General features: G+C 47.0%; 2 protein-coding genes across 2 annotated transcripts; both read left to right on the top strand.

Annotated features, from left to right (window-relative positions):
• The first annotated feature begins 2059 nt into the window (after positions 1-2059).
• LOC117833562 (NDR1/HIN1-like protein 10) lies at positions 2060-6346 on the top strand. The gene is made up of 2 exons (XM_034713115.2): positions 2060-3122; positions 5798-6346. The coding sequence occupies exon 1, from the start codon at positions 2219-2221 to the stop codon at positions 3116-3118; it is 900 nt and encodes a 299-aa protein (XP_034569006.1). The 5' UTR covers positions 2060-2218; the 3' UTR covers positions 3119-3122; positions 5798-6346.
• A 3527-nt stretch (positions 6347-9873) lies between these two features.
• On the top strand, positions 9874-11019 carry LOC117866162 (NDR1/HIN1-like protein 1). Its single transcript, XM_034750307.2, has one exon. The coding sequence runs from the start codon at positions 10095-10097 to the stop codon at positions 10722-10724; it is 630 nt and encodes a 209-aa protein (XP_034606198.1). The 5' UTR covers positions 9874-10094; the 3' UTR covers positions 10725-11019.
• The last annotated feature ends 748 nt before the right edge of the window (positions 11020-11767 follow it).

The raw sequence follows: 11767 nt of genomic DNA, 5'->3' as shown, positions 1-11767 counted from the left end.
TTGCTAAAAGGCATTTAATGAGCTGTAAAAAGACCTATCTAACCTTATTAAAGCTGCGCAGGAGGTGGGAGACAAGCAATAAATGAGAGGTACAGGTTGTCCAGCCTACCTTTTAGTAAGGGCTCATTTGGCAGGGCTCCGGCTCCGTGCGCTTACCGAAGCACGGAGGAGCCGGAGCCGCACCAAACGGCATCAACCGCGGAGCCATTTTTTGGCACATTTGGGAGGAGCCGGAGCCGTTTTAGGCCTGCATGGCGGAGCCTAAAAAAGTAGCTCCGCGGCTCCGGCTCTAGCTCCGCACGAGGAGCCTCTCGCGAGGAGCCCTGCCAAAGGAGCTCTAAGTTTTAGCAACCAAAAACTTGCTAAAGTGCTAAACTTTAGCAAGTTTTAGCAAGGGTGTTTGGCAGTTTAGCAGCTAAAAGTTGCTAAACTTTAAAGTTTAGCAAGGTAGAATCAAACACGCCTTATATAGATGATAGTTGGAATTGAAGCAATGGCATAAACCTAAATTTTCCAGGAAAAAGGGGGGGACAGTGCTTTCCTCTTCCTCTTTTGCGAATTGCGTTCCTACTCGAAGGAGAATAAAGTAGGAAACACACGTTTTGTTGTTTGATGCTACTTTTCTCTGTAGATAGCAAGTGACGTCGTGCATCAGGTACCAGGGACTTTGCTGAGCTTAACACGGTTTCGCAGTTAAAGCCACTATGACGCTGCGTTTTAAATAATGGTCCATTTCGGTGTTCCCCTTTTCATTATACACCCTAAAGCCCTCGTAGGATTCGTCTCCCAATTCTTGTCCAGAAGTGCAGCTTGACAGACGGGTTGAACATCGCTTTTCACGATGTATCGTCGATCTCAAGATTTTGTTGGTCGCCGATTTCATAAACCATGTTCCAAATGCACTGACAGTGAAGTTCTTACTGATACATCTGAAACTTCTCCCATCAGTTTCTGCCTTTGTAAGAGTAACATGGGTGTTCATCTGTCTCTGGACGATCACCTAACTCGGACACTTTTCTCCGCCCTGTCGCCTTTCTTCTTCGGAAAACAATAGCCACATCCTCGTAAACTTAACAATATTATCGGAGTCCGCCATGTTGTTGTCTATGCACATAAAAGAAGGGAAGTCTTGTTCTTATTTTACGTGTAATCCACCGTTTCATCCTTACTCCTACAAAAAATTGTAGAACCATATATACATATGACCACATGACCTATCTCAACCGTGTTAATTTTTCTCCATCCAACTGTGGATTTACCACCTACCCCATGTACTTCTCACCTGTCCATGATTCATCTCACCGTTGATTCAAAAATGAATAACTCAGATAGCTCGTGTGGCCATATTCTTACTCCTACTCCCTCTATCCACAAATTAATATGAATTTTTGTGTCTTATTGTTGGCGTCCAATGTCACCCACCACTGATCAATATGAAAACACTGTAAATGTGAAATTGACAGTTAATTTGGAGGGATTAATAAACCTTAGAGCAACTCCAAGAGTATCTAAAAAATTCTTCCCCAAAACTATGTATTAGGGGTTTTTCCAAAACAAATTTCCCCCAAAAACATATCAGTTCATAGCAGATCGCTAATAAATAGCCCCCAATATTTCAAACACAGGCCATGTCATCGTATTGGGCCCATCGGAAGGGACGCGCGGGCGTACGAGAATCAAGATTGGGGGAGGAACGCCAATGCTAAAATATACGCTGTGGCAGGCTGTTTTTTAGCGTCGCTAAAAAATTAGGAAAGGTTTAGATAAATTGTTGGAGTTCATGTTTTCTCTCTTTTTTTCCTAAAAAGGATATTGGGGGTAAGATTAGCAACCTCTTGAAGTTGCTGTTAGACCATCCTCGCCGTCCCCGTCCTCCATCTACTCTCCCCACAACCGCCAATGCAACTTTCTACATCATCAGTGCAATCCACGAGGAAGATAGAATTTTTGTTCATAATTTAAATGAATCGGAGGGGGATAAACCACGAGGAAAATACGGTGAAGATAGAACGGAACAGGATTCATCCGCCGCGTGCGCGCGCATCTGCTGCGGCCAAGGAACAAATCAACGTCTCACGGACTCGGGTTAGATCCCAAATCACCATCACCTCCCCCTCCCCCTCTCGCCAAACCAAAAGCAAACCCCACCACCAGGCACCACCAGCTCTCACCGACCAGCGCAGCGCCACTCCCCCGCCGGATCCAGCAGCAATCCGGCATGCAGCCCTCCTCCTCCTCCTCCGCGCACCCGCCGGACCACCCCGGCTCCAAGCCCCCGCCCCCGGCCCCCGCCATGGGCTACCCCGCCAACCCTTCCCCCAACGGCAACGGGAACCCCAGCGCCGCCCCCTACTTCGCCGCCGCGCCGCCTCCCTCCGCTGCCGCCAACGGCACCGCGGCCTTCGGCGTCGCGTACCCCTACCCCGCCCCCCCTCACCACAACCACAACCACCACCCGCCGCCGCCCCACCACAACCACTACCCCTACCCCCCTCCGCCCCACCACCACCACTACTCGCCCCACCCGCCGCCGCCGACCTGCTTGCGCCGCCTCCTCGCGGCCGTCGTCGGCGCCTTCCTCCTCCTCGGCGCCGCCACCTTCATCGTCTGGCTGCTCCTCCGCCCGCGGGCCCCCGCCTTCTCCCTCACCTCCCTCGCCCTCTCCCGCGTCGCCTACTCCCCCTCCAACTCCTCCCTCTCCGCCTCCTTCGACGCCGCGCTACTCGCCGCCAACCCCAACGCCAAGCTCTCCGTCACCTACTTCTCGCCCCTCGCGTCAGTCTCCTTCGCGCCCTCCTCCCCGATCGCGGTCGCCTCGCTCGCGCCATTCAGCCAGGGGCCCGGCAACACCACCACGCTCGCCTTCCGCCTCGTCGTCGACGACGCCTACGTGGGGCCCGACGACGCAGCGCCGCTCAAGAGCGGGGGTGGAGGAGGGGGCACGGTCGAGGTCCAGGTCAGGCTCATGGCCGTCGCGGTCTTCGACAGAGGGGGCTGGCGCACGCGACGGAGGGTCATGAGGGTCATGTGCGACGGCGTGCAGGTGGTTTTCCGCGGGAAGAATTCCACCGAGGCAGCCTTCAATGGGCCGCCAAGGCAGTGTGATGTCGTGTTGTGAAAAGGTCAGTAGTAGTCGTGATTTTTACTCTTCTGTCATTTACCTCTAATTTCAATGCCTTAATTGGACGTTCGGAACGGAGGCGGTGAAGGTTTTGTGTGGATCCAACTATCCAAGGACTAGCATTATGTTGGGGATAGTGTGATTCCAATGTGGCGTGCAAAATACAAAGCCTTGATTTGTCCCTTTGTTCATGTGCACTACTTCATTTGCGTGAAAGCAGATAGGGAATGGTAGTGTAGAATTATCAATGGCAGAGTCGTGTTGGGGTCAAATGTCAACGGCAGTGAGACTATGGTGCTATAAATAGAGAAAAAAAATGTATTAAGAAGCCCAACAGATGTTTGACTATAACCCTGAATAATATCCTATGCTAAGCAACAGGAAACATGGCAAACTTATACTTGTATCAAATGGTTCTTTTGACTCCGTAGAATCTTGTTGCCAATGCATAGTCAATTAAGCAAAAGATCAATGCAATTTTAGGCTGGCAACAGGGTGCTTAGGCAGGGTTCATATGAATTGGTTATTGCGGTGCCTAATTCACTTTTGTATCAATTTTGTCTGCGAACCCATTCGCAAACCATCTTTTTTTTACTTATGAACGTGCAGAAAACCCATTAGTATTGTGTTGGGATGTTGGCCACTGTAGAGGTTTTCAATCCTGTGAAATATGTCGTGTTGATTGGGTTTCAAGGGGCTAGCATTTTTTCTTCAATCCTGTCCTTGTTTGTGCGAGTTACTTGTTCATTTAGATTTGAGCAGAGAGGAATTGGTTTTGTGGGAATTTCAATGGTAGTGACGTCTGTGGCAAATGTCAAAGGCAATGTGAGTACGTTACCACAAATGGACAAAAAAAACGTATATAACCCTATATGTTTGACTAGCCTGGGTTCTCTACTCTCCCAGTTAAGCAACGGAGAAAACCTGGCCACATCAATAGCTGTGAAGGTCACTATGAATTTGGAAAACCTACAGTTGTATTAATTTCTTTTTTCAATTTTAAGATTCTGTAACACATGCATGATGTAGTGAATGCCAAAGACCATTCCAGTGCCAGATGTTTGGATTGGCTTATGTTTGTGTTCTGCCTTGGTATAGTTGGCCCTAACCTACCCTATTTTGTCTATATGGCCTACAGTGTTTTAAAAAGCACCAATCACTAAATCGTAGACAGGTTGGTGCCTAGGTCAATTAGGTGTGATAAGCGGCCATTACCTATCAAGCAATGGGTGGATGGAGGCGCCTATCCCGAAGTGGGCAATTCTTGTAGCAATTCATATGAACTGGCAGTAGTTATGGCTGAATCACTGAGGCGCCTAGTGCTATTGAGGACAGATGAACATAGAGCTTTGCCTGGTACGGTAAGATTTTAGTCATGGTCCGTACCTATGGTTTGTCTTTCACATGGTTGATCGCAATACAAGATGTACTAATTTTTAGTTGATGAATTCTGTAGCAATTTGAAGCTAATGTTTGCGAACAGCACAAATTCTTAGGATGCTTTTGATTGTCATTTCCCACATATGATTGGCCATAGTGTAGAACTGCTGAGCTGGGTGATGTGGATCTTTATTTTAAAGCATGAAAGTTCCTTGACAGGAAGTTGTGGACTATCAACACTATATCTTGCAATGTAAAGTAGGATGTTGATATTCGCTTTGAGCCTTATTGCTTCGTGCCCAAAACCTGTCATATTAGTGTTAATCTTCACCGATTTATGTTTAGAATGCTTCATAGTAACGAACTGTATATAATGCGTCCAATGAGTCTTCAAGGGTCAAAGGATGTGTCCTCTGTTCAATCACTATTTAGAGACCTGACCTCCGTGAATACATGGAAGGCATGCTCATTTTTTTTTTGTTGATAGTTCTACTTTGTTGGCATGCTCATATTAATGAATGTATTAAGTTCTGGTGTACATTGTGAAATACTGGGTTTTATATTGATGCTAATATCAGGGTAATAAAGATGACCCTTACATCGTAGTTGCATGAACGTTTTAATGGAAATTAATAGTGATAGGGGGGAATTAAGCACGATCTGGTTACTGTTATTTCAGCTTGCTAAACATTGGATGTGGTTACCGTTATTTCTGCTTGCTAAATATGCAATTCAAGTTCTGAAATTCATGTGTATTATACTTTTGTGGTTTTGCCAAGCATTAGTCTGCACACCATTATGGCTTGGAGGCCATTTTGGGTGGTCCGCACGAATGATGTTTCCACATGTTTTAGAGTTCTAGCTATTATTTAATGCTGGGTCGTGCAGGACTGCAAAATGATCTACTTTTTGTATTTCATCTTTTAGGAAACAGATAAAGTAGTGATTTTCTTTGTTACATATGTTTGCTGTTGTTACGGGATCTCATGAATCACTGCCTGGGCGCTATACAGAAAACTTTGCCTTTTCTTAATTGCTTGTTTATTCTGTTTTATCTTTTACTCTGTTTTTTTTGTGTGCTGCCAATAGCGCATTAGCGATTATGGTACTCTTGGTGCCTATAGAGTTTTTCCTCGTTCATAGTCTATGCTTGCATTACAGATCCAAACTTTAGTTTCTTTTTCATTCGAGTAGTATACTGTTGTAAACTGGAGACCCTGGATTGGACAAACTATATTCTTAGCACCTTCTGTATGATATCTGGACTTAGTTAACTGTTTGCTCTTATGTTATTAGGATCACCATCCATGTTTGTTGACTACCTGGGATGCTGATCAGAGGGAGATCATTCCATAGGTATGAGAAGCTAACTGGCACTACAAGAAGTTGATCAACATTGATTTGATGGGGTAATAGCTGGGCAAATATAGCTGGCTGTAGTAGAATACCAAGCGAGAGAAGTCCAGAATGATTATGCTTAGTGGGAATTTGACCTTTGTATCTATGATGGTTTCAGTATGAGTGGTTGTGCAAATTTATGGCAAGAATGTTTGTGCATGGTGGTTATTCTACACGGTGTGGGGGGTTCAGGGAACTTTGTACATTGAGTTAGTGCTTGAAAACAAGCTCTCTGGTTACATGGAGATGGATGCCGGATTGTCACTCATAGTGCCCATTTGCTGTCCTGTTCATGTGCGTCACCTTCCTTGCACCAGGAAGACTACATTGTCCCTGAATACAGCAACTGTGGTTTGAAGAGTTGGTTTCTTGCATTTGCATAGAGCTACAACTTCACATGTTAACACCATTGATCTAATTGATTTGGAGAGATGGTTCCTTTGTTCATCTAATTGATTGAAGCTATCTTTCGGGGGAAAAAAATTGATTGAAGCTGGTTGGCACCTGCCTTCCTGCGTCGTCCTGTCTACTGTTAGTCGTATGAGATGTAATTTTGGCATCACATCACAACACTCAATGATTTCTATTATGTCAGCTGATGCTACCAAGTTGATACAACCTGGCTGGTATGATGCGTTATCATCCAATTAGGGGGGTGGTGGTGGCCTGGCAGGCATGTTGATGATCCTGATTCAGACAGTGGCCCTTCACATCACTGCACCCCTGCTCATGCCATGTTTCTCCTTAAACGCTGGGCCTGCCTCTGCCTGTACCATGAAACGCTGCTGCAATGCTGCATTCAGTATAGGGAGGGCCACTGCCCACACCATGTCGTCTGCGTCGCTCAGTGCAGTAGCCAGTAGCTTATTTCAAGTCATTTCTGTGATGTGAATGGTGTGCTGCAGCCACGTTAGTTCATTAGCTGCTGGCTAAGAGCATCATCATTGCTGCCGCAGGCATGGTTGGCTAGTTGCTTCTCTGTGGTTTGGACGGTCATGGTTACGGGTGACAGGATAGGGGAGATGCGGCCGAGGTTTGGTGACCAAACGCCTTGGATCACCCGGGGCTGGAGGAGCTTGATTTCTTTCTTGAGTTGAGTACTTGAGCTGAGAGCCTCCAGTTGGTAGGTGGTCTATTGTGGAAGAAGACGGCTTTGGGAGAGATGGCTTTGGCCTCTCTGAGGGTTAGTGAGGGGCCATAGCAACTACTCCTCCCGTTCCAAATTATAGGTCGTTTTGATTTAATATTTAGATATAGTGTATGTTTAGTTGCATAATAATATTATAAACTTAGAAAAGCTAAAATAATATACAATTTGAAATGGAGGGAGTAGCTTGGAAGAAGTTTATTGGAAGATATCTGCGTGTCTTGTTGCGGAGGAAGGACGATCGCGGGAGGCTCTCGCGCTTGGAATGGTGTAGGATTTGCAGGGGTTCGGTGCCCTTGGTGCGGGAGTGGCCTGGGGTTGCCCTGCCCCTGCGCTGGGATACGATCTTATCCTCCTTGACTGGACCATAAGGAATGATGCATTGTCTGTAGCATACTATAATAGTTAGCTCCCTGTAGCAAACACCAAGGGTTGTTTTTCCTTGGCAGCAGGAAAGGAGGGGGTGGAGCCTTATGTTCTTCCTTTCCTGGTAGTAGTAAGCAGAGGTCAGAACAAGTGGAGACCAATTTATACTAGTTTTAGTATTTTCGGATTCATGACTCTATGACTATACCTACAGTTTAGAATGGAGAAAATAAAGGTTCGTTTGGTTCCCAGATACTAATTAGGAGTATTAAACATATACTAATTACAAAACCAATTGCACAGATGGATGCTAATTCGTTAGACGAATCTATTAAGTCTAATTAGTCCATGATTTGACAATGTGATGCTACAGTAAACATGTGCTAATCATGAATTAATTAGGCTTAATAGATTCGTCTCGCGAGTTAACCTCCATCTGTGTAATTAGTTTTATAATTAACTCATATTTAATCTTCCTAATTAGCTCCGAAGATTCGATGTGACATGACTAAACTTTAGTTAAGGATCCAAACACTCCTAATTAACCTCGAAAATATGGACTAAACTTTAGTTAAGGATCCAAACACCCCTAACAGTAACGTAGTTGGTGAAACAGGGTGTGGAGAGACGGTGTTGGGTACGGGAGTCCCTTGCCATCAGCGGAAGCTTGGAGGCAGTGGTACCACCAGATGAATAGACTGGACGGCCCTGCGTGTGGGCTTGAGAGGGCAGGGCAGGGCATCGAAGGAGAAGCAGCAGCCACGCTGGTGATTATTTTAGTTTCTCTCTCTGCGCCCATCCATATGCTCGCATTCATTCCGAGTCGTAAATGTGCGTCCCTGCCGCTCGGTCGTCGATCTCCGCCCCTCTGCCTGTAGGAACTTGGACCTCTGGTCGCGGCGTGGCGGGGGCCCCGTCCTGTCGCCGGCGGCTTTGCTCCGGCGCCGCTCTGGGAATCAGAGAAAGTGGACCCGTTCGTGCTCTGCTTTCCGACGGGTTTTTTCCTCGATCGCTTTGTTGTTGTTTACGTAGAACAAGTTACAAGTGGTGGAAGAATCCGTGCCAAAGCTGCGAGCTCCTGGCTGCAGTCGTGGCGGTAGGCGAGCAGAATCAGATTCTAGGGGCAGCCCAAAGAAATTAGTAGATCAAAGCGGCTTTCCTCGATCGGAGACGGGACGGGGAGATGCCAGCCAGCCGAGAAAGGCCTTGCGTTGCATGGGTGCGCCAAGTTCGGCGCCGTGCCTGCAGTGCGCCGTGTGGCGATGCATCCGCGTGCCGCTCGCTGCGCCCAGGGTCCCAGTACTACGTCGGTGCACCGGGTGGCTTCGTGTGAAATCGCCGCGTGGTGTACAGAAGGGCCCCTCCGGTGTACGAAATACCGGGGGCAGGGACGGCACGACACGCATGCCCTTCACAGCGACCGATCGAGTCTTTTTTTTTTGTTTCTTCTTGTTACCCCGGTCAAGGTCCGTCGTCCTACGATATTAGCCGTGAGCCGCTAGCTCGATTCAGTTCAATGCATCCGCGCTACGGTCCAGTCGTATGTGTGTTCTTCCTCCCATGTGGGGGTAGCATGATACAGGATGCCAATGATAGCATTCCCATTTCCTGTTGCTGTGCTGTGCTGTGCCTGCACACGATGTCATCTCACCAAGCATGGTCTCATCTTCCTCTTTGCTTTCCTTCTTTTTCTTTTTTCCGTTAGGGAAACATGAATGTAGCCTTGTGCAAAGACGTGTGTACCACTATATTACTACTAACTTGCATGTTTTGGCAATTCCTTTTTTTTTGTTTTCTTCTCCTACTTCTAATAAAAATTACGGCAAATCTTTTGCCGTTCCTTTCCAAAAAAAAATATACTCATAACTTATAATCGGTACTTACTGAAATTACACGGGCAAAATCCAAGGTTATTTTTAGTGCTCTTTTGGGGAAAAAAAGATTGTCCAACCATATATAGTTTTCACCCCTTATCATCATGGATTGCAACATTTGTGTCTCGATGTTTGGAACGCCACAAAATTATGATTTGGACATGAACTAAAATAAACAATAGAAATTCCTTTACGAATTCCTGATAAATATGATGCCAAAGATCCCTACACCTAGAACCACACCCTAAGGTCATTCTCAATGGCAGTTTCATGAACAATAAATGAGGTGCCATGTAGGTAATTGTAATGACATGGCACCCTATTTATAAGGTAAGAGAAGAAATTAGTTGCATGTAATTTGGAAACAACAAAATATGAAGCAATGCATTGTGTGAGGTATTTCATTTATGAACTAAATATATTTTTGCTTATGTGGCACTCTTGAAAATATAAGCATAAAATTTTACATTGAGAATGGCTTAATAAATCAAAATGGAAGAAACCAAAGATCTCTCCATCAATGATGATATATCGGGCAAGCCAGACACATCCCGGGCAAAAGGAAAGCCCCTCGACATGGACACCTTTCTCTCCCTCCCTCCCTCCATGATTTCAACATGAACATAATAAACAAAGAGTGACCAAAATATAATACAAACCATTCCCAAACAGCCACACACACCCAGCTCACACCTCACAGCCTCCCTCAAGCCTCCTCCACCAACACACACATCACCAGGCAAGAAGCCCAAACAGCCAGCCAGCCAGCGAGCGCCGCCACCACCACCAGCAGCCGCAGGTGTCAGCCATGAGCAAGGACTGCGGCAACCACGGCGACGACGAGTTCAAGCAGACGTGCCGCCGCCTTCTCATCATCCTGCTGGGCTTCGCCCTCCTCGCCGGCGTCATCGCGCTCATCGTCTTCCTCGTCCTCCACCCGACCCACCCGCGCTTCATCCTCCAGGACGCCACGCTCCGGCAGCTGGACCTCTCCAACGGCTCGGCGCCGCTGCTCTCGACGGCGGCGCAGGTGACCATCGCCTCCCGCAACCCCAACGCCCGCGTCGGGGTCCACTACGACCGCCTCGACGTCTACGCCTCCTACAAGTACCAGCAGGTCACGCTGGCGTCCAGGCTCCCGACAGTGTACCAGGGCCACGGCGACGTCGACGTGTGGTCGCCCGTGCTGGCCGGGCCCAACGTTCCGTTCGCGCCGTTCCTCGCCGACGCCATGAGGAAGGACGTCGCCAACGGGTACCTCATCATGGAGGTCAGGATCGACGGACGCGTCAGGTGGAAGGTCGGGAGCTGGACGTCCGGGCACTACCACATCTTCGTCACCTGCCCGGCTTACTTCATCAGCAGCGGCACATACAGCGTCGTCGGGGCGCACGGGCTCAGGTTCCAGACGCCCACCTACTGCCGCGTCGAGGTCTAACCTGACTTGCTCAGTTGCTCTGTTCTGGACTCTGCTTGCTCTGCTCCGGCGAGGTAGGTTGGCTTGGCTTGTTAGTCTACCGGAAACAAGGAAGAAAGAGGGGTGGTGAATTGTAATAAAGGTTGGTGTGGAGAGGTATAGAGGTAAAAAAAAGTTGAGGTAATTTAGAGAGTGGGTTAACTAGTCTTGGTTCATATATACTATGTGTTTTTGGGTTGAATCTTTGTTCAGTTCCTCGTTTAATTGTTCATAAATCTGCGAGTCAAGGTTAAAAAAATGCTGCTGCTATTTTGCACTTTGGACGCTGCATTATTCCTTTGCTTTTAGATATGCTGTGTTATTGTTGAATTAATAATTTAGCATATCTTCTTTGTGGGGATTAGAAAGCTTTAGGTAGGTTGCAAGTCTATTGCAAATCACATACTACATGAGTTCAGCTCCCTCCAAGCCACCAATGGGGATTTTGGAATTACGTTGGTGGCAACAACCCAAACTCCGGCGTCCATCCAATCCAAATCCGGCCGGGGTTTGGTGAGAGGAAGCAAGTACGGATTCAGACTTGGGAGCACGTTGTGTACAGGTAGTTCACTGGTCCTTCTCTTTGCTTGGAGATCCCAGGAAACTTAACAAAATGCAGAGAACTCCAAAGATTTGCGTGTGCTGTCTTCTCCATGTGACCATGTGCTCATGTGGAGAACATCTGTACATGGAATTATTCTCCATATCATTGGGGTTTCCAGTTGTCTTGTTAATCTACTCTGCTCCATCTTCCAACAGTTGCAGTGATAAGTGATAAAGTTAGCTGCACTACCTGATTAGCAATGCAGGCAGTGATTCCTCCAAAAATTTTTTGGAGTATTGAGTAGTTCGAAAGTTTACAGAGGTTTTAAGTTGAGGAGCAGGGTTTATCTGTTTTAGTTTACAGTGAACAAACTGGGTGCTGACCAGTTTTGTTCAGGTGTTGCATGAATTTTTCAGCACACGACTAGGTTTTACTGATGTAACTGTAAGATAGGGATGGTGACATTTATGTGAAATAGTAA

This window comes from Setaria viridis, chromosome 8 (assembly GCF_005286985.2).
Source record: "Setaria viridis chromosome 8, Setaria_viridis_v4.0, whole genome shotgun sequence".
Taxonomy (NCBI): Eukaryota; Viridiplantae; Streptophyta; class Magnoliopsida; order Poales; family Poaceae; genus Setaria; species Setaria viridis.
The sequence above is the reverse complement of the archived record's forward strand: the minus strand, read 5'-3'. Positions and strand labels throughout refer to the sequence as shown.

Coding starts and splice junctions, on each gene's coding strand:
- LOC117866162 (XM_034750307.2), top strand. CDS start 10,095: ATGAGCAAGGACTGCGGCAACCACGGCGACGACGAGTTCAAGCAGACG.
- LOC117833562 (XM_034713115.2), top strand. CDS start 2,219: ATGCAGCCCTCCTCCTCCTCCTCCGCGCACCCGCCGGACCACCCCGGC.